The following is a 23,350-nucleotide window of genomic DNA, read 5'->3' on the forward strand; positions in this document are numbered from 1 at the left end:
AAGATGACTACAAGGTTTCTGAGGAAAAAAGTAGTATGGAGTTTGGAATCAAAAGATTGTATGCTGCAATGTTGTGAGGAATGTCTAGGAAAAATACAACTAGAGGCTTTTCTCAAAGATGCTTTTAAAGACTATGAAACAGTGTAAAACCAACAAAGGTCTGGAGACACTGATTTTGAAATTATCGTTTTAAGAAACCATCACTTTGTGACAAATCACTAAAGTTTATATCTTGAACAACTAAAAAGAAATCATGCAGAAAATGAATTAAGTATATTGATGTATTTACTCCTTAATGAAATTTGTCCTAAATAATATCTCTTTTTTCCAACAAACAGCTCAGTTCATACATTCGATACCAGGAACAAAAATGATCTGCACAAGGAAAAAGCACTTACTTTAGTTCAAAAAGGGGTTCACTGCTCAGGAACACTTATCTTCAGTAATTTTCCAGCACACACAAAACATTTAGTTACAAATAAAGATCAGTTTAAAAGGAGTCTGAAAGACTTACTAGTGGCCAACTCCTTCTACTCCATTGATGAATTTTTTAATAGAAACAAATGATGTATTGTATATACTTATACCATTAGTATTGTTATTTCAGCTTAAAAATGATGTATTGTATATACTCATACTATTAGTATTGTTATTTCAGCTTAAAAAAAATTGACATGTTCCACATCCAAGAGGATCTCCTCAGCATGGATCTATGGAACAAAAAACTAATCTAATCATGTATGTTGCTGAGAATTATTCATTTGTTGTTGAAGATGCTGTGCAAGGATTTCATTGGGAGAACAGTCTGGCCACATTACATCCATTTGTTATCTATTTTGATGACAAAGAATGTCAGAATATTAGCATTTGTATGACCAGTGACTGTCACCATCATGATACCATTGCTGTCCATGCCTTTCAAATAAGGTTAATAGCATATTTCACATGAACAAGATGTGCTCATCATCTTTATGCACCCACATGGTCCTGCTTGTTCCTTCCACTGGCCAACAGCTAAAGACACCTGTTGAATTCCTGAGCAACATATTTTCATGACTTTAGAAGCACCATCACCATCATCATCAGGAAGACAATACAGTTTTCCTCAATCTGTCCTTAACAAAATTGTAGAACTATTTAACCAGAAATGGAACTTACTATTTAGTGTTTTTGTTTTGCAAATTTGCACTGTTGTGTATTATACTTGTTTTATGGCGCATCTTAAATTAACATTTGAAACTCATTCATACACTAAAAAAATTGTGAGATTTTATGAACAAAAATTTCACTTTTGAATCTTCTCAAAGTGATAAATAATAAATATAACAGTCGCTGAGTGCAACCGCTTTCCGAATGGAAGGTAACCCGATGAACTTTTGAAATGTATTCTTACTCATCAGTATGCTGGATCCAGAAATTAAAAAAATAGATTTGAAAGCTTAAAGCCTTCTCTTTCAAGCTGTGGCAAGAAAAAGAGGATTGAACAAGACACAGTTTAGATATTTCCCCCAAAACTACCCTAAAATTTGCACGTAGAAAATTTTGAACAACTTTGCAGACACAGATATTTTATTCTAGGCATCCAATGTTAGTTAAATTTGATCCATGTATAGACCTCATACATAGGAATAACCTTCTTATGTTTTTGTGTGATTGGTTCATATGAAAAGTGGCAGTGGTCAGTCAAATCTTGGCTCCCAGAGTAACATGACGAATTGTTTAACCAGTTTAGAGGCTTGTAACTATATTTAGGTGTGACTAAATCCCAAATTTTTGCCATGGTGTGATTCAGCATAAAAAGTTGTCTATGTACGAGGGTCACTCCAAAAGAAATGCACACTATTTTTGTAAAAATACAGTTTTCATTCTGCATGTGTGAAATTTTACAGTGTGTAGATGCATTCTTCCCGCTTGTTTTCAAACTTAGTTCAACCTGTTCCCGTGAGTGGTGCCGTCACAACATGTCTTCAAGATGGCTGCTACACTTGACGTTCGTCAGAAGCAACGTGCTATCATAGAATTCCTGTGCTGTGAAAACGAGACAGTGGGAAACATCCACAAGAGGTTGAAAAAGGTGTATGGAGATGTCGATCGCAGTACAGTTAGTCGGTGGGCAAGCAGGTTACGTGATGAAAGCAGGCATGGCAATATTGAGGATTGTCCTCGCAGTGGCAGGCCTCATACTGCACACACTCCAGACAATGTGCAGAGAGTTCACGAATTGGTGACTGCTGACAGACGCATCACAGTGAATGAATTGTCACGCTACGTTGAGATAGGGGAAGGAAGTGTTTGCAGAATACTGAAAGTGTTGGCATTAAAAAAGGTTTGTGCCATGTGGGTTCCCAGGATGTTGACAGTGGCTCACAAAGAAACTAGAGAAACTGTCTGCAGCGAACTTTTGGAACAGTACGAGAATGGTGGAGATGAATTTCTTGGAAGAATTGTGACAGGTGATGAAACATGGCTCCGTCATTTTTCACCAGAGACGAAAAGGCAATCAGTGGAGTGGCATCATGCAAATTCATCCAAGAAAAAAAATTCAAAACCACACCTTCTGCTGGAAAAGTTATGGCTACAGTGTTTTTCGATTCCGAAGGGCTCTTGCTTGTGGACATCATGCCAAGTGGAACCACCATAAATTCTGATGCATATGTGATGACACTGAAGAAACTTCAAGCTCGACTGAGTTGTGTTCGACCACATCGGCAAAAGCAGGATGTTTTGCTGTTGCACAACAATGGGCGGCCACATGTTAGTCAAAAAACCATGGTAGCGATCACAAAACTCGGGTGGACAACACTGAAACACCCGCCTTACAGTCCTGACCTGGCTCCATGTGACTATCAACTCTTTGGGGGAAACTGAAAGACTCTCTTCGTGGAACAAGGTTTGAAGATGACGACTCCCTTGTGCACGCTGCCAAGCAGTGGCTCCAACACGTTGGTCCAGAATTTTACGGTGCGGGTATACAGGGGCTGGTTACAAGATGGCGTAAGGCAGTTGAGAGGGATGGAAATTATGTGGAAAAATGGAAATATTGTTCCTAAAGGATGTATCTACACACTGTAAAACTTTCAAACATGTAGAATAAAAGATGTATTTAAAAAAAAAAGTGTGCATTTCTTTTGGAGTGACCCTCGTATATTAAAGCAAATGACCAAATGTGTGCTACAACTTTTAAAAAAGTGTAGCAAACTTGGCACATTTGCACCTTTGTATGTGATGTGAAGATGAGTAGCCTCCCTTTAAAAGCCCAAAAAAATTCAACTAATGAAGATACTGAACTAAAAATTTGGTATATTAGCATCAAAGACCATGTAGAACCTTCACACCAAATTTCATTAGATTTGGAGATGGTAGAGTGGGGACCCCTGGTCCCCATGACATGGAATGACCCTATAGTACTTTCATTGCTGTCCACTAGTTGTGCATTTAAAACATAACTTAAAATAATACTGACAAAGAAGACATCTAAATCTATAATACAGTGTGGTTGGTATCCCTTGTTCTTGGTGAATTCAATTGGAAACCTTTTGTCCTTCATATCATCTTTAAACAACTGCAATCAAACAATTGTTGAACAACTGCAAGTATCATGTCACTTGTACTGGGTTTATTAAGCGAGGCACCAACAAGCCTTCCTGTGTATTCACTGTGCCCATGATTAGCAAATCATACATTCTGTTTATATCATTGAAAATTGCTGTTAACTGCACCAGCTGTTCTGTTACTGTTACCAGAATCAGTGCTAAATGCAGCTTCTTGATCGTACTATTTTCATACTCTTTGACGTGTCTACTTAAATTGCATGTACTGTCAGCGATTATCTTTCCACTCTTCATAACAGCATTAATCGTCTGATTGAAATTCATTAGCGAGGCCTTCACTATCGTCCCTTGTTCCCTCTATAGCCTTAATAATTCTCCTTGTTCCTCCTCCAGAACATCCATCTTATGTTTGAAAAATGACACATCATCCTCATCTAGCGTGTCAAACAGAATTTTACTTGGATCTTAAAATTCAAAATTCCTCGTTTTGGTCCAATGGATTCATGTCTAGCTAACTACCCTATCCGTTCTTTAGCTCAACATATGTTTTCTGCATGCCATGTTATGTCTTGCTGTGCATGCTTGCTGTCAACTGTGACCAACTTTACTGAATCCAATCTCACTATGCAGTGCAACACAGCTTGATTCGTGGCTTGGTGGGTTTTGTCAGTGTTACCTTGCAATTCCTTCACATTAAAGTAAATTATAATACAGCAAGTAATACTATACAGACTAACCATTCCTTGAGTTTCATGATAAATCCCTGGTGCAGAGTGGAATTGTTGTATGTCTCTTATTGAGTATGTCTGTTGTAGAATTTTAGAACATGTTTTTTGCTCGAGTATCATGTCGTTTTTGGAAACCCAGAATCTACTATGTAGGAATCAACATGGAATCCGGAAACAGCGATCGTGTGAGACCCAACTCGCTTTATTTGTTCATGAGACCCAGAAAATATTAGATACAGGCTCCCAGGTAGATGCTATTTTTCTTGACTTCCGGAAGGCGTTCGATACAGTTCCGCACTGTTGCCTGATAAACAAAGTAAGAGCCTACGGAATATCAGACCAGCTGTGTGGCTGGATTGAAGAGTTTTTAGCAAACAGAACACAGCATGTTGTTATCAATGGAGAGTCGTCTACAGACATTAAAGTAATCTCTGGCGTGCCATAGGGGAGTGTTATGGGACCATTGCTTTTCACAATATATATAAATGACCTAGTAGATAGTGTCGGAAGTTCCATGCGGCTTTTCGCGGATGATGCTGTAGTATACAGAGAAGTTGCAGCATTAGAAAATTGTAGCGAAATGCAGGAAGATCTGCAGCGGATAGGCACTTGGTGCAGGGAGTGGCAACTGACCCTTAACATAGACAAATGTAATGTATTGCGAATACATAGAAAGGAGGATCCTTTACTGTATGATTATATGATAGCAGAACAAACACTGGTAGCAGTTACTTGTGTAAAATATCTGGTAGTATGCGTGCAGAACGATTTGAAGTGGAATGATCATATAAAATTAATTGTTGGTAAGGCGGGTACCAGGTTGAGATTCATTGGGAGAGTCCTTAGAAAATGTAGTCCATCAACAAAGGAGGTGGCTAACAAAACACTCGTTCGACCTATACTTGAGTATTGCTCATCAGTGTGGGATCCGTACCAGATCGGGTTGACGGAGGAGATAGAGAAGATCCAAAGAAGAGCGGCGCGTTTCGTCACAGGGTTATTTGGTAACCGTGATAGCGTTACGGAGATGTTTAACAAACTCAAGTGGCAGACACTGCAAGAGAGGCGCTCTGCATCGCGGTGTAGCTTGCTGGCCAGGTTTCGAGAGGGTGTGTTTCTGGATGAGGTATCGAATATATTGCTTCCCCCTACTTATACCTCCCGAGGAGATCACGAATGTAAAATTAGAGAGATTAGAGCGCGCACGGAGGCTTTCAGACAGTCGTTATTCCTGCGAACCATACGCGACTGGAGCAGGAAAGGGAGGTAATGACAGTGGCACGTAAAGTGCCCTATGCCACACACCGTTGGGTGGCTTGCGGAGTATAGATGTAGATGTAGATGTAGATGTAGATGTCTGTCTGGTTATGCTGGTTACCATACTACTGCTGATTAGCAATCCCGTACTCTTGCCATCTGCAATTAAGAGAATTTTTTCAGACTGTTTGCATGTACCTTGGTAAATTTCTCTCCTTTTATCCTAATTACTACACTGCGTCTGTCCACTTCGACTGTGTGCCAGGGTCCTTTCCACTGACTGTCTAATTACTTCTGTCTGCCCCTTCTTATGCTCTCATCATTCTTCTATAGTGAATTTTATTCCTTTCCTTGCTCTCCTGCATGTTCACACTGGTCTCTTGATGTAACAGTTACATCATCTGGTGTATCACTGTGTCATAACCATGTCAGTTATAAATAACAGTTTCAGGCTTTCTTTGCAGAAGTCCCAGTAGGTTGCATTTTTTGCCAAAGAATAACCTGAACCGTGTATACCCTCTTGTGCTACTAGGGGTTGTGTTGTATATGAAGATTGCAAAAAGCACCCACATGTCCCAATCTGCAGTGACATAAATAAACCAAATTTCAGTACAATGTTCTCTACCAACTTCCATACAGTGTTATCCATATCATGCCTGTCTAGCGGTTGTGCCACTACAAATTTCGTCAGCGAATCTTGAAAAGTCAAAATGTATTTGTTACCTGTGTGGGTTTGTGATAAGAGACTGACATTATACTCTCGAATATAAATTCTGGGGTGTGTGTGAGCTCTGTGTTATGTTAGCTCTCTTGGGTGTGTGTTGCCCGGTTTTAGTTTGGGTAATCTTATTTTTCTGACAACTTTCACACAAATAAACATCTCTGTCTTCATCTCCAGCCAGCTACAAAATTGTTTTACTCTCCCATATGTTCTACCCAAACCCTGATGTCCTCCAATCAAAGGAATGCTGTGGCTTCAGAATTGCTAACTTCTCTTTGTTATTTAATTTGACATTACGCATTTCCTTCAATGGACTTCCCAATGGCTCTTCTGACATTAGGAGGTCCTTGTTGTCCATTAGTGTTATCTGTGGTTCATATCAAGCACCCTTGGTTACTGCCTCAGCTGTGCTGCTTGTGTCTACACCATAATCTTCAGCACACACTGTGGTTCCTGTCGCACTAGTTGTTGGATGACATGTTACTTCACATGCATTCATAAGTGTGATGATGCATCTTCTGTCTTATTCTGTTTGCCTTCCTTGTATAAAATCTGCTAATCATATTCCTCTAATTTTAATTTTAATTTCTTTGGACGAGAAGACAAATCCGAAATATTGCATAACCATGTGAGTGAGTGGCTTGTGATTTGTCAGTATCTTGAAGTGTCTGCTGTACAGGTAAGCTCTGAAGTACTTCATGCCCACATTATGACAAGTATTTCCCACTCCACTGTGCTGTAATTTTGTTCTTTTTTGTTGAAAGTGGGAGATAAAGGCCACCAGTATTTCCTTGGCCACCATTCAAACCAATGGCATACTGGCTACCATCCATAGTCACTATGCACTCTTGTTCAAAGTTGGGATATTGTAGTATTGGCAGACGGATAACTTTCTCTTTTAGTTGTTGGAAGGCTTCTTCCTTTTGAGCTCCCACTTGTAAGGAACTCCCTTTTTCAATAATTCATACAAGGATTTGCAGGTTTGTCTCAAGTTCTGGAAATCAGGGAAAATCAGCGAATTTCAAACATGTCGGGGAAATCAGGGAAATTTGAAAAGGAAAAAACACTGGAAAAATCTCATTTTTTTGTCTTAGTAGATGAAATGGTTTCTTTACTGAGATGTCGTGCATCGTCCCTTGCTGGGTGCAGCTGAGTATATGCACTGCTTCCCAACTCCCTCATTCTTACTGCCTCTCTCCTTCCTGCCATTCCCCTCTGCTTGCAGTCAGTGCTGCCACCACTTCTTGCTGCTAGCCTAGCAGCTGCTGGTGAGAGGAGTGGTTTGTGTGAATCTGATTCTGAGAGATTATTGACACAGTGACTGGAGACAGCGGTCATGTATGCATGTGTTGTCAGAGTTATTATGTGAAAGTGTGTGTGCTCTCGTTTTCTGACAAAGGCTATTGCCGAAAATTTAGTTGTAAGAGTGTGATTGTCTTCTCTACATGCCTGTCAGCAGCTCAGTGATCATTAGTATTGATTCTCAGAGTATTTTCTCACGTTATCTGTTGCTTGGATTGGTCACTGCAGTCTCATTTCATCAGCATGGTGTCTGTGACTCGTGAACAGCTGGACACGAGTGTACTTCAATGACGGGCCATTTCAGCAGGTATCTCTAATTGAAGAGGCCTGCTGATCTGAAGCCCATCGTTTCCCAGTAATGTGCAGGTCCTGCCTGTAGGATCTAGTCTCACCAGCCTGCCTGCAGGCCGGGTCTGTTTGTGTGTGGTGTAATGCGGCAGATTTTCATCGTGGACCCAGGAATGCGGTGCTCCTCAGCAGGCCAGAGCCCACAGTCAATGGATTTCAGGAATTGCAACTGTCTCGCCACAAGTACATTGTACAGTGTGGCGTTTCATAGACATTTTATTATTCTAGCACATTTTGGCACTTTGAAAGTAGTTCATATATTAGAAAGTATGGACAATAAAAAGAAGAAAATTGTGTTAGTCGCTGGTAGTTTGTGCACTATGTACTCATATATTTCTTGAAAGAAAAAGCACACACTACCTGTAAAATGAAATGATTGTGTGGCATTGATGGCCATGAGGCCCCATCCAGGGAAGTTTGATTGCCGGGTTGCAATTCTTCGTTCAGGTGATGCCACATTGGCCTTCTTGTGTGTCAGTGATCATTAAATGATGATGAGGATAACACAACATCCAGTCCACGAATGGAGAAAATCCCCAGTCTGGCTGGGGATCAAACCCAGGCCCGCTGCATGTTAGCCAAACGCATTACCACTCAGCTTAGCAGGCGGTTACACAATACTTCTAAAATAATGGGCATAACACAGTGGGTAATAACTGACAAAATGAACATAGTAGAACCAATATTCTATTGGTGGTCACCTATAGTGTTGGTTTACACAACTCTTCCATGCCTTATACACTTCTTTCAAGAAGTTTACTTTTTTTCTGAGATTATTTCTGAAATCAGTAAAGGCATTTTAAATCTGTCTTGCGACTCCAAGGAAATGCGTATTTTTGTTGAAATAAAACAATGTCAGCGGTCTTCATGAAACACACATATTGGCTTGCTTTCTCAGTCTATAAACAGTTCATTACAAAATATGTTGATGTTAGTACTTAAGGTTTTTGCTCACACATTTAGAAATACAGAAGTCCCTACATTTTCTTGTCAGCTTGTATCTCTACACACTCTTGAAGTCTCAAAATTTGTCAGGGAAAAGTGCTAAAACTTGTCAGGAAATCAGGGAAATACAAGAGAATTTCAATTGGGGAAACTCGTAACAACTCTGGTTTGCCAACCTTACTGAAGTTGCTAAAAAATCACATGTAGTATCCGATGAGGCCTAAACACACTTTTACTTGTGTCATTGTATGCGGCTGATGATATCACCTGATGGCTTCAACTTCGGACGTATCTGGCTGAAGTCCCTTAGCTGTCAACACATGATCCAAAGAGGTGACTTCCTTTCTCAAAAACTCACCCTTGTCCATCATTACATTGTTTTGTCTTAATGTTTTAACACTGCTTTGAGTCAGGCATTATGCTCCTTGAGTAAAGCTCCCACAACAGTGACATTGTCTAAATATGTAAAAATTAGGTTACCCTGTATTCCAGTCAACACTGCCGATCTTTCGAATGTGGATGGAGCTGCCATTAACTCCATGGCCATCTTATTGTATTCAGAATGCCCCGTGGGAGTGATGAATGCCATTTTCACCTGATTTTGTCATCTGTCAGTACTTGTAGTATCCTTTATCTAGGTCCAACTTTGAAAAGTATTTTGCTTTACCTAAACTATGTGGGGAAGAGGGGTACACTATAGAGAGAGATATCTCATTTAACTTTCTATAATCTGCTACCATTCTTCGCTTACGTTGTCCACTAGCATCTGATTTTTTGGCAGCATTGTTAAAGGAAAGCTCCCAGCTCTCTTGCTGGCCGATATTATTCTGTCAGGTAGCATACTGTAGACATCTTTCTTTGGTGCATTGTGCTGGGTATGTGGGATTGTGTATGGTCATTGACTGATGATTTTATCTTCTGCCTCAGTATTAATGGTATCTGATGCTCCACTATCGTCATGTGAGTCAGTCGATCACCTCGTAAATGGAACATGTTGTTATAGGTGATGCACAATTTCTCAATAGATTGTTTTTCTTCTTTGCTCAAATGGTCTACTCACAAGTTATCTAGCAAAAGGCTCTTTCTAGATTTAATTGCAGCATTTGGTTCATTTCTTTGGTTCTCTTCTTACATAAGTGATTTTACACATGTCTGGTGGAAGCACAGGCTCTGCAAGTACCTTGGGTGTTGGTATTTGCAATTCTTCCTCATGAGTATTTATCATGCTGGTAATATATGTTCCACCACCTGCTGTGACTATTGCATCTGGGATGAATACACCTTGTCAGATTTCTTGTCTAGGAAGTCTTGTTAGTCATACTTTCACAAAAAATTCTTCTTGTAGACCTATCAAAGTTTCTGTTTTAACCTCTTGTTGCCTATGTGGCTGGAATCTTGCCTATTGACTACTGTTTGTCCTCTACATTCTGTTGATGCTTTGTTCTGGGAAAATTCTTTCCCACAATTCTCTTTTATTTGCTATGCTGATTGCACCTGACAGTAAAGTGCAGCTCTTGATAACACCTGGGGCGGTTGCCTTGGTCTGGGACCCTTATGCATAGCTCTGCTTGAGTTTACTTGGCTTGGTACACCTCACTCCAGTGTGTGTGTGTGTGTGTGTGTGTGTGTGTGTGTGTGTGTGTGTGTGTGTGTGTGTGTGTGTGCAGCTGCCGGTGTTGAGTTGTTGCTTCTGAGTTTGCATGCATCTGAGGTCTCATAATTCTTTGAGATGCCATTTCACTGGATCTCAACTCTTTGTTCCCATCTTGTATCACGCATATCTTCTGTTGGTGCTTGTGTGTGTCACCATTCTCAATTTGGCTACTGTTGCACATTTGTCTGCCTCTTGCAACTTGACCTACTCGTCCCATATTTGAAGTCTTCCACATGCTTAGTCAATAATTAAGTGGTACTGGTCTAGGAAGTCTCATCCTAATAAACCATCAAAAGGTAAGTCTATACTTTCCCGTATTAACCAAAAATTCTTCACACATTCCATTCCCTGCAGCTTGTAAAAGACTATCTTCACTCTACCTTTAGTTTGGACCTCCTCATTTGCAATACTGTCAATGGTGTCAGCTCTCCTAGAATCCCAATGTTTCCCTAGCTTCAATCCACTCTCTCTTATTAAACTCACATGTACACAACTATCTATTAGTACTTTATCTGGGACTTACGTGAATTGGTGCATTGTGATTGAATAAAATCATTCTTGCTGGTGCAGTCCGCAGTACGTGTAAAGCTGGACACAGCCTAAATTTGACTGTGTCCTTAAGCCTTGCATTCATTTCCCAGAGTATTCCTCTTATGGATATTTAACCCTCTGCTCTCCAACCAGTTTCTAGTAGAGTGCCCTCAGCGATTACGTTTGAAGCATGTTCGTGATTTTACTTGTATACACGCATACATACATCCCATTAGGTTGCACTGACTGCACCTCACTGGAAGTGGACCATGTGATCTGAGGCTATTCCCTCTGAAGTGATGAACATTGATCTCTGTTGTAGGCAATTTACTTGGTGGAAGTACTTGTGTATAATTAATTTTTCATACTTGACACCTGCTTATGCAGTTGCATGCCAAGTGACTTTCTCACAATTAAAAGACTTTGCACTTGATCTATGGCCTCACCACGCCTTGCCTTGGATTGACAGATCCCTTAAACTCCTTTTGATTAGAGCTTATGGCACTCCCTTCAGTTGAAGCAAAATCAATAGCTTCAGATAATTTTAGACATTGTCTTTGTGATCTAGCGATCATCTTTATTTGGTCCTCATAAAGTCCCTGAATGTAAACAGCGCACCTGAGTTTTCTGATTAATGCGTTACTTCCAGGAACATCCTCCTCATTCATTACTTGTTTCACTACTTCCATGAAGTGGAATTGCATTGTGTCTATTCTTGTACCCCATTGAGCCACACTCTCATCTTCTGCTTGCCCACTGCCAAACAATTTTAAAGCATAATAATCTAACATTCGCTTATTCTCACAGTTTTCAATCAAAATCGCATGCGCTGTGGACCAGGTTTCCATATTATAATGGACTAGTAGTTTGCTATGAGCTGACACTCTGATTTGTCCTATTATAAATTCTAAAAATACTTTCTTAGAGCTACGATCTACCAGTTCATAAGCATTGTCACAATTATTTATAAATTCAGATAACTGCTCTTGGTTACAATGAGCCTTTTGTAGTGCTAATTCAGTTGCTTTGCTGTAGCTTAAAAATTGTCGATTCCCAGGTTATGAATCCACACTGTCAGACTCAGTGGGTATACTCATGTTCAGTAACCTTACCTCTTGGTCACCGTTACATGGCTGCGGTGGTGGCATTGGTGGCAGCCCTCTGGCCTGCCTCTCTTTTCACGTATACACAGCTGTGGCAGTAGTGGTGGTGGTGGTGGCTGCCCTCGGTCTTGAAACTGTTCACATGTTACCTGTCCATGTTTAATGAAAACTGTTGAGATGGAGTAAGGAAGACACACAAAAGTTTGACAAGGGCTTACCTTCATTGATGCAATTGATGAAACACTATCACATGGGCAGCTTGCAGGACTTCAGTTGCATAGCACCTACAGGCTAGAAGGATGTTCATAAACACATAACCTGATGTAATTCTCAAAGAAGCTCAAGGGCAATGAAACTCAGAGTAGCTTAGTTTCAATGGAAGTATATTCTCAGCACTACTGAATGGAGTTACTCTAACTCAGTTAACCCTGTCACTGTCTTTGGCTTAGGTAGCTCTGCTAGTCAGCTGCCATCAACCTCGCGAACACGTCTGTCTTCTCAGTAATGATATTTTGTCAACATTCTCCCACTATTGTAAATCCACACCCTGGCACTGACCAACACGGGTAGCATTTCAGCATTTCAGACAACTATCAAACTGTGTTCTTTGTTACTAGGGACGGATCCTCCCTGTATAGCAGTTGGCACATTCTGGAAGATTCCCTCTGATGTATATAGCAGTCACTTGCCTGAATCTTAAGATCAAGAGGTGCATCCTCCTCTGTGATGAGGATTGTTACGGGACTGGAGTCACATGCTCGGTGGACACTGGCATTGTCATGTGTGTGTACTCTGCAGATTGTTCGACAACAGGCTGATGCTGTTTGAGTAAATGATTACGCAGATGCATCCACTGCTTCCCGAAGACAGCTCCTTGCTAGAATACCGGTTCCGTATCTCACTATCAGATTCTGCAACAACAAGCAAAAATTTCGATACAACCAGTAAAAGATAATGGGGAAACAATATGAACAGCACCTTTAAATTGTACTCAAAACATTATGATCCAGATTTTCGAAGTGGATTGACTGTATCAGATCCCACTTATATTCAACAGAAATCATACCATTTGTTGTATATATGTATATATAGGTGTGAAGTGCATGGATTTTTTTGCTTAACTAATTTAGTGATACCTTTTCCACTAGTCTACCAAAGATGAACACAGTAATGTCAGTTTATCTCACTCAAAGCATTTGAAATTGCTGAGCACAAAGAAGCACGTCTTCCATATGGGGTGGCAAAAAGTGCCCCATTGAATGAATAGTAACATTGAAGTATAAGATGAAAACCTCTTTTTATTAGATAAGAATTTTGTATCTATTGGCTTATATTTCCTTTTTCTCTTTTCCTTAAAGCATATAATATAGTTTTTTCTCCCATTATGTGTCTGTTATATGTCTTCAAATGACTAACTGTAGTCATCTTTGATATTGATATTTCAGTTGCCCTGATACTGTCTTTTCATCACTTCATTGTCTTGATTTATGTGCGCACATTGGTTTGAATAACATCATTCAAATTTTCGGTGGGGAAAAATGAAGGTGACTGTTCAGAAAGTGAATTTTGAGGCTTATTAAAAGGACTAACTTGTCTTACTTTTACAGCATGTTAGCTACAATAGAAACTTAATGGGGTCTTTTTTGTTGCCTAAGAACTTAATAATACTATCCCTGAATCGTACCCAAGCTTCCGTGTCACTCAGTCATTTTTTAGTCGAAGTTGGACTGGAACATCATTTTTCGAATGTTGGGTTCAACAAATGAGTGTGTTTTTGTTTCACATGTGATATACAGGGTGAGTCAGCTGCTGCTTCCAATTAGTTTTATGCAATGCACACTGTTGTATTGGGAACAGTGTGCAGACAGGTGACAGCCACATAATCAGTATTAGTTCCCTCTTAGCACTTTGAGCAACTGTTAGCAACCAGAATCATCTGTAAAAAATAAAAGTGAGCATTGACCACAAGTTACATGTTATTTTTGAACCAAGATATACCTTACTTCTGCCATACTTATCCAAGTGTTTCCCATCTTACTTTGTGTAATTAGCAGTGTAGTCATACAGGTTTCCGATGTCTGATGTCTGTGTAAATTTATTCAATTTATAGTACTTAACCTTTCATATATATTTCACGGGTTATTTACCTGAAAGTTGTTACTTCCATGCTCCCCATTTAACATCTCCAGTTAATTTTGTTGTTTCCTGTGATGACACACACTTCATAAGACAACGTGTCTGAACCATTTACAAAATATTAAGTGCTGTAAATGGAATAAACTTACAGAGATGTCAAAAACTTCTATGATTACAATGCTAATTACACAAAGCAGGTTGGGAGACACTTCATCAGTATGGCAGAAGTAAGGCATATCTTGGGTCAAAAACACCATATAACTCATGGCCAATCCTCACTTGTATTTTTTACAGTATGAGTCTATTTGCTAACAGTCACCCAAATCTCTGAGAGGGAACTTACATTGTTACGGGTCTGTTGCCTGTCTGGATCCCATTCCTGATACAGACATAGTGCAGGTTGTGTAAAATGAACCAATGGGGCTAGCTGAATTACCCTGTATAAGGAAACTTCTCACAGACATACTTTAAACACTCCTAATATTTGAATAAGACTTTCACGAGCTGACTTATTAGGTCCAACTTATTGAGTACAGATGTCAGCAGATTTTTTTTTCAGATCCATAAGTTTCATACACAGAACATTCTTCTCTCCAGTTTTTAAAAATTTTCTTGCTCTCCTATCATATGCACATGAGAAACAAAAACTTGAAATAGTATGTGCAATGTGATCAACTGAAGTTGTAAAAACATATTTTTAAATGTTAAACATTAACTGTAAAAAATGTCTTGCTGTATTTTTGTTATTGTGTTATGATTCAACACACTGAAAACACCAAGAGAAACCATTTCTGTTGCAAAAGTTTTTTTCATAATTGGCATGTGTTACCAGTACATTAACTTTCCATAAATTCAGGATACATTCTTTTTGCAAAAAGTTTTTACAAAATGAAAGTGCAATTTTCTATTTTCCTCTAATTCGCTTCATTTGTGTGTGTGTGTGTGTGTGTGTGTGTGTGTGTGTGTGAGAGAGAGAGAGAGAGAGAGAGAGAGAGAGAGAGTGCATATTGTAACTAACTAACATTTATATGTGCTTATTTTCTCTAGAGCTGAAGGAGACTGTGAGCCGCATGGGGGCCGACTTAAAACAAATGTTGCTAGACTCTGTTCGCAGTACATGGAATACTGTCTACCAACTGGCAATGTTTCACAAAAATGATGACAAAGCCCTGGAGCAGGAGATGAATAAAGTAATTTTCAGTTTTTTTTGTAGTGGTAGGAAAATTATTTGTTAGATATAGTGTTTCTCAATAAAATAATGATATCTTGTTTTATTATACAGGGCAGTGATAACTTTCTGTTGTTCTTGATTGTCTTTAGCCTCCTTGAATCAATCTTTTAACATTGCTAATCTTGTTTCCCTATGTTTCTCATTTTTGAAACACCGGCATACTGTTTTATACATATGTTTTCATATTTCTTCCATTTCTCCCTTTATTTCACTCTTTTTGTTGCATCAAAAATGGTATCATTCAGAACAAATCCATCACTTAGCAGCAGTGCATACACTGTTATGAAACCTATCGGCAGATAAAAACTGTGTACTGGACTGGATCTCAAACTAGGAATCTTGCCTTCACAGCCAGCACTCTTCTAATGAGTTATCCAGACCTAAGTCTGTTCTTTCATCTTAGCTGTGAGCTATGAGTTGCTAGCTTAATAGGTATGAGCATTATCTGCATGTGTCAGGATTATGAGTTTGAATCGTGGTCCGCTACCCAGTTTAAATGTACCAGAAGTTTCCAACAGTTATCATTCTTGTATGACTGCCTTTTTAGGTTTATAACCTCCCTGCAACTGTACTCCAGTTGTTCACTGTTTAGTACATAGAAGTGACAAAAGTCGTGGGATACCTCTTAATATTGTATTGGGCCTCCTTTTGCACAGTGTAGTGCAGCAACTTGATGTGGCCTGGACCCAACAAGTCGTTGGAAGTCCCTTGCAGAAACATCGAGCCATGCTGCCTCTGTACCTGTCCGTAATTGCAAAAGTGTTGCTGGTCCAGAATTTTGTGCACAAACTGTCATTTTGATTATCTCACAAATGTTTCATATGATCCATGTCCAGTTGTCTGGGTTGCCAAAATCATTCACTCGAATTGTCCAGAATGTTCGTTAAACCAATCGCAAACAGTTGTGGGCCAGTGATGTGGCGCATTGTCATTCATCAAAATTCAGTCATTGTTTGGGAACATGATGGCTGGTATGTCACTGATTATGAAACTCAGTGTGTGAATGCTCTTCAACGTCAAAAGGTTATGACAAGTGTGACTCTTGTGTGTGACATTTCAAAACAGACTTCAGAATGAGTGTTTGTCTGATAACTCAGATTCTGAATATATCCAAAACTTGGGGAATTGGATAGAAATTACAGTACATTTTTGATCGATGTTGATAATGGCAGATGATTCATGGTTTTGAAATATTACTATGAGACAGAGGCACAGCTCTGAGTGTCATATGGCACAGTTCCCATGCCTCAAAAGGCAACAACGAGCAGATCTAAAGTGAAGAAAATACTCATTGTTATTTCCAGTTGCCTGACACCTTTGTGGTGAATGTGGAAAATAGATTTGACCTGTTGCTTCAGTTAGAAGCTGGTGAGCCTGAAGCAGTTGCAGGTGTTGACAAGTTACTAGACACTTTTAGCAGCAAATTGAAAACTAAGAATGTAGGGAAATCAATAAAGAGTAAGAAAGTGTTGTTGTTAGGTAGTTCCCTTGGAAGAGGTGTTGGCCAACTTTTGCAGGATGAACTTAGGATCAGAATACCAGGTCACCAATTTTTTAAAAATGTAATGCTGGTCTAGAGCAGATGACATAGGATTTAGGATCACTTTGCAACGATTTCCCTAAGGAAGACACTGTGGTTATAGTGGGTGGGCCAGGTAATAGTATTGACAGAGATCCTGGGTACAGTAGAGTGTGTGACCTGGCATAGATTGCATCAGTATCGAAGCATCCTAGTGTTGAGTTTGTATCTGTTCTTGGGCATCATGACCGACCTCATTTGATCCTGTTTTGTCAAGAGAGTTAATTTGGAGTTGGAACGGCTGCTTATGTCAGTTGCAGGTTGACACATTGGTGTGGTTCCTGTTGATTCTCTCAATAGGTGGGATTATACTAGGCATGGCCTTCACAGCAACAGGAAAGGGAAGGGTAAACTGGCTGGGAAAATAGCAGGAAAGTTAAATGGGGGAGGCACTGCCACGAGTGATAAACTACCAGTCAGAAAAGACCCTTTTTTAGGGTAGGGAGGACAGAAAGAAACCAAGTCTTAAGAGAGGTTGTATTTGACAATTTAGAGAGATACTGAGATAATTTGTCATGTATTCAACACTTCTACCATTGTATTCACAAACTGAGTAGAAATGAACAAAACTCATGTCTGTCCTTCCATCAAAAGGTGACCATGTATTGTGAATACCAAACAATAGTTTTTAATTTAGGAGTAAAGGAAACAATTCATAAGTAATAGAAGCAGTGACTTGTTGATTATCAAACACGTTTCGCCAGCTGAATACACAATACTGGGATGCAGTTGGGCAGATTGACTGGGGGTGAGACGTTGTGCATAGTGCTGTGGGATGTTGGTTCTACTTCAGATTTGTGTTGCAGGGCAGTGCATTTCCAGACTCAAAAGAGCGTCAGCCAGCAGACTAATACAGTGCATCCAAAATCTCTCCGTAGCAGCAAGCTCCGTGTGTCTTGGCTTGCGGGGCATGTAAGGTTGGCAGCACATTCATGTCACTGTATAAGCTATATGGCGGGATTCACTACTAATGGCTGCACTCACTTTGGGAGATTATTATAGTTAAAACAATGAAAGTATTTAAATAAATTAATTACAACTAAATACACTGTACTTACCAATATGACAGTAGTTGCTGGCAATGTTTCCTCTTTCTTGAAGCCATAGTTCAACACATTTACATTTATTTGTGAACTCTTTACCAATGTTTTATGTGTAATCAAATTCAGATAATCAATTATTGCTATCTTCAGTTCATGTATTGGCATTGAGTTATTTTCACATACAAATGGTTTTAGCCACACCCCAACAGAAAGATTTCACCTAAAAGCCAAAGGGACTTATGTGCTGTATGAGCAGAGTAGCACTGTCTTGTTGGAAAATGAATGAATGAATGATTTCATTTTCTTTCAGCAGGGCAATAAATGGATAAATTATATGGGCACAATATACATAGAAAATAATGGTAGTCCTGGAAAAGATCGGCCCTATAATTCCCGCTCATGTTATGGCAACCCACACTGCACTTGTATGCAGTGGTGTTCCTTTTAAGGCATGTGGATTTTCTATCTAAAACACCAACTCCCATGTCAGTTAACAGATCACTGAAACCATTCACAACATGCTTTTCACTTCATATGGTCTATACAATGCAGTTGTTGTACAGCATTAATTTTGTGTGGGTACATCCCCAGTTCTTTGGTTACGGCCTTCTGTGTTGTCATACGAGAGATAGTTGCCTCTTGCTATAATCTCCTGACTTATTTTGTTGGACTCCACAACATGATGTCCAAAATGTCGTCAAGCTTTCGTTCTGTTAAAATTGTGGGCCTACCACTTTGTGGTGCATCTTGAACAGAACCTGTCATGATGTGGACACCTCAAAGCAGGAAAAGGCAATCCAAATTGCCATCTCGCGTGCTCCATAAAATGTGTTCGTGCACAGAAAACCTCTTCCACTAAAAACGCTTTTTCTGCAACAGGAAGCATTCTCACTAGGAGTCAGCTTCTACAAGAACTAGGCAATAACACAACTAACTACTACAGCACACACACGCTGCTCCCTCCCTACCACAGCAGGTCCTCGGAACTTGTGCAAGTGAGACTTGAATGTGCTGCCAACCTTATGTGCCCCACAAGGCGAGACATGCGAGGCTTGCCCCTATGGAGAGTCTTTGGGGATGCATGGTACAACTGATCAAATCAGTGAGTTAAAACTATGTACTCAATAGGGGTAAAATGTGATTGAATGTATTACATGCAGTTCTCTTCTGATTGAATTCTGTTACAAGATCGCCGGCTGATTTGTGTCTCCGTTAACAGAATATTTCAAGTTGTCCTGCAATATCTGTGCAGTATGTACTCCCCACTAAAGAATAAGAAACTTCATACTGAAATAGGTATTTACTGTGTTGTCAGTCACTATATTTGTGTAATACATGTATACACTAAGTTTATTTGGTGCTGAAATTTTTGCTGACACTTTTTATAGGTCTTAGAAGAGGAGATGAAGAAAAAGGAGACTGAAACTTCACAGGCAGCTGATGCGGAGGCAGCAAATCTGTGCATTGGCCGGCTGAATGGTGGGAGAAGAGTTGACTATGTACTGCAGGAGGCACCTTTTGAGAGTATCAATGAATATATTTTTGCTATGGGCAGCCATGTTTGCTATTGGTAAGCTCTCTTTATATCTTTCGTCCTAAATTATTTTGTTGTATCCCATGTTATACTGACAAAAAGAGCCTATAAAAGCCAGTCCCCAAATTTTGCACTGACCATGTTTTACAAAATAAAATATTACATCTTACAGTTTTTCCACATAATCTCCCAATAAAGTGACACATTTCACCCACCTCACTTACTTATTTAATTAATACATGAGCACTCAAAGGTACTTCTCATTTTCCCCTGGTTGTTTGTGTCGATTTGAAGACAAAATTCATTTATGGGAATGTATTGGCCATCTAAGCACACTGAACAAAAAATTAGTCACCCTCAGGTTACACCACCCTAATACTGTAAAACACCACCACTAGCCTTCATAATGGACTCTGTTTGATGAGGAAGAGCATCCACAAGCATCTTCAGGTGTACCATATCCAGCTAAAGTGAGTCATTGATGATTAGATTCAGTAAAGTACCAAATTGCGGGTATGTTGATTACTACTTTTCACCTGCTGTTCCAAATAGCCCCAGACATTTTCTGTGGTGTCACACCTGGGTCATTAAGTGGGCGGACAGTGTGACAGGGTGGTTGGATGGTCATCAGACAAGGAATGCATGAATGCAACTTTGTGAATGCTGCTGTTGTCATGTTAGAAGAGAAGTGTGTCCCAGCATACTCATCATGAGTATGTCAAACAATGAAAAATCCAGGATGGAATGTAACAATATTAGAGCAGAAAGTTACTACTCACCATATAGTGGAGATGCTGAGTAGTGATAGGCACAACAAAAAGATTCACACAAATATAGCTTTCTGCCATTAAGGCCTTTGTCAGCAATAGACACACATAACCCCCCCCCCTCCAAACACACACACACGAGCGCATGTGCGCAAATGCAAATGCAAACTCAAACTCAAACACAACTTGCACTCATGTCTGCAGTCTCAGACATCTGAAACCACACTGCAAGCAGCAGCACCAGTGCATGATGGGAGTGGCGACTTGGTGGGGGTAAGGAGGAGGCTGGGGAGGAGAGAGGGAGGGATAGTATGGTGGGGGTGGTGGACAGTGAAGTGCTGCAGTTTAGACGGAGGGCAGGAGAGAAGGTGGGGAGAGGGGCAGGGGGGGGGAGGAGGTGTTAAGTAGCGGAAAGGAGAGAAATAAAAAGAAATTAGAAGACTGGGTGTCTTGGTGAAATGACGGCTGTGTAGTCCTGGAATGGGAACAGGCAGGTGGATGTATGGGTGGGGACAGTGACTAACGAAGGTTGAGGCCAGGAGGGTTACGGGAATGTAGGATGTATTGCAGGGAAAAGGAAAGATTCCACCTGCGCAATTAAGAAAAGTTGGTGTTGTTGGGAAGGATCCATATGGCACAGGCTGTGAAGCAGTCATTGAGATGAGGGATATCATGTTTGGCAGTGTGTTAAGCAACAGGTTGGTCCACGTAGTTTTTAGCCACAGTTTGTCGGTGGCCATTCATGTGGACAGCTAGCTTGTTGGTTGTCATGCCTACATAGAATGCAGCAGAGTGGTTGCAGCTTACCTTGTAAATCGCATGACTGGTTTCACAGATAGCCCTTCCTTTGATGGGATAGGTGATGTTAGTGACTGGACTGGAGTAGGTGGTAGGAGGATGTATGGGACAGGTCTTGCATCTAGATCTATTACAGGGGTATGATACATGAGGCAAGGGATTGGGAGCAGGGGTTGTGTAAGGGTGAACAAATATATTGTGTAGGTTTGGTGGACGGCCTAATGCAACTGTAGGAGAGGTGGGAAGGATAGTGGGCTGGATATTTCTCATTTCAGGGCACGAGGAGAGGTAATTGAAACCCTAGCAGAGAATGTAAATCAGTTACTCCAGTCCTGGACGGTACTGAATTATGAGGGGAATGCTCCTCTGTGGCTGGACTGTTGGACTTTGGGAGGTGGTGGGAGACTGGAAAGATAGGCATGGGAGATTTGTTTTTGTACAAGATTGGGAGGATAATTAAAGTCATTGAAGGCTTCAGTGAGACCCTCGGTATATTTTGAGAGGGACTGCTCATCACTGCAGGTGTGACAACCATGGGTGGTTAGGCTGTACGGAAGGGACTTCTTGGTATGGAATGGGTGGCAGGTGTCGAAGTGGAGGTACTGCTGGTGGTTAGTAGGTTTGCTATGGATGGAGGTACTGATAAAGCCATGTCTGAGGTGGAGGTAAACATCTAGGAAGGTGGCTTGTAGGGTTGAGTAGGACCAGGTGAAACAAATGAGGGAGAAGTTGTTGAGATTCTGGAAGAATGTGAATAGGGTGTCCTCACCTTCAATCCAGATAGCAAAGATGTCATCAGTGAATCTGAACCAGGTGAGGGGTTTAGGATTATGGGTTTTTAGGAAGGATTCCTCTAGATGGCCCATGAATAGTTTGGCATAGGATGGTGCCATGCGGGTGCCCAGAGCCGTACCCTAGATTTGTTTGGAGGTAATGCCTTCAAAGGAGAAATAATTGTGGGTGAGGATATAGTTGGTCATGGCAACTTGGAAGGGGGTTGTTGGTTTGGAATCCATAGGGTGTCTGGAAAGGTAGTGTTAGACAGCAGGAAGGCCATGGGCATTAGGAATGTTAGTGCACAGGGAGGTGGCATGAGTAGTGACAAGCAGGGCACTGTGTGGTAAAGGGACAGGAACTGTGGAGAGTCAGTGGAGGAAATGGTTGGTATCTTTTATATAGGAGAATAGTTTCCAGGTAATAGGTTGAAGGTGTTGGTCTATGAGAGCAGAGATTCTCTCAGTGGGGGCACAGTAACCAGCCAAAATGGGGCAGCCTGGGTGGTTGGGTTTATGGACTTTAGGAACCATGTAGTAGAGTGGTAGGGGTAATTAGGGAGATGGATGATGGGGAGAGGTTCTGGGATGGACCTAAGGATTTGAGTAGTAACTGGAGATCCTGCTGGATTTATGGAATGGGGTCACTGTGGTAAGGTTTGTAGGTGGAAGTATCCATCAGCTGACGAAGTCCTTCTGCCACATAATCCATGCGGTTCAAAACAACGGTGGGATTATAAGGCCGGGATCAGTTTTTACATGGTGGGCCACGGTTCTTTCTGCGTATGTAAGGTTAGTTTGCATGTTGAGGGATTTGGGGAATGATGGTGAGGCAAGATTCGAGGTTAAGAAATTCTGGAAAGTTAACAGGGGATGGTGTGAAGGCAGTGGGGTTGGATAGTGGAGTGAACTGAGTTAGACAAGGTTCAATATTGTTCTTTGGTTGAGTCAGATTAGTTGGGTTGGTGGTGAAAAAATGTTTCCACTGTAGGGACTGCGAGGAGGAGAGAAGGTCTTTAACTAGTCCTGCATTATTGAATTTGGGAGTGGGGCAAAAGGTGAGACCTTTGGAAATGACTGATATTTCTGTGGGACTAAGACTTCTGTATGAAAGGTTCATGACTGTGTTGCGGGTCTTGTTTAGGTTCTGGGTTCTGTGTGGTGGTGGGAGTGAGTTTTGGAGGGTGGGGTAAGTGTAGTAGGTCTGCAAGATAGGGTTTGTCAGCTGTGAGGGTACATGGGCGGGGTGGTTTGGAGGTTGTTGTAGAGGTGGTGGACAGTGGTACTCAGGGGTGTGAATAGGAAGTGAGCAGGATGGAGAACTTTTTGAGGTGGCATTTTGCATGTTG

At 40.7% G+C, this 23,350-nt stretch overlaps 1 protein-coding gene across 1 annotated transcript in view; it reads left to right on the forward strand.

The window, feature by feature from the left end:
- The window catches only part of LOC126187708 (phospholipase DDHD2), a 208,278-nt gene that overhangs the window by 164,514 nt on the left and 20,414 nt on the right, over window positions 1-23,350 (forward strand). Inside the window, exons 11-12 of the mRNA XM_049928952.1 lie at window positions 15,324-15,466; window positions 19,518-19,699. Of these exons, the coding sequence (XP_049784909.1) occupies window positions 15,324-15,466; window positions 19,518-19,699 (325 nt within the window). The remainder of the gene's footprint in view (window positions 1-15,323; window positions 15,467-19,517; window positions 19,700-23,350) is intronic.

This window comes from Schistocerca cancellata, chromosome 5, assembly GCF_023864275.1.
Source record: "Schistocerca cancellata isolate TAMUIC-IGC-003103 chromosome 5, iqSchCanc2.1, whole genome shotgun sequence".
NCBI lineage: Eukaryota > Metazoa > Arthropoda > Insecta > Orthoptera > Acrididae > Schistocerca > Schistocerca cancellata.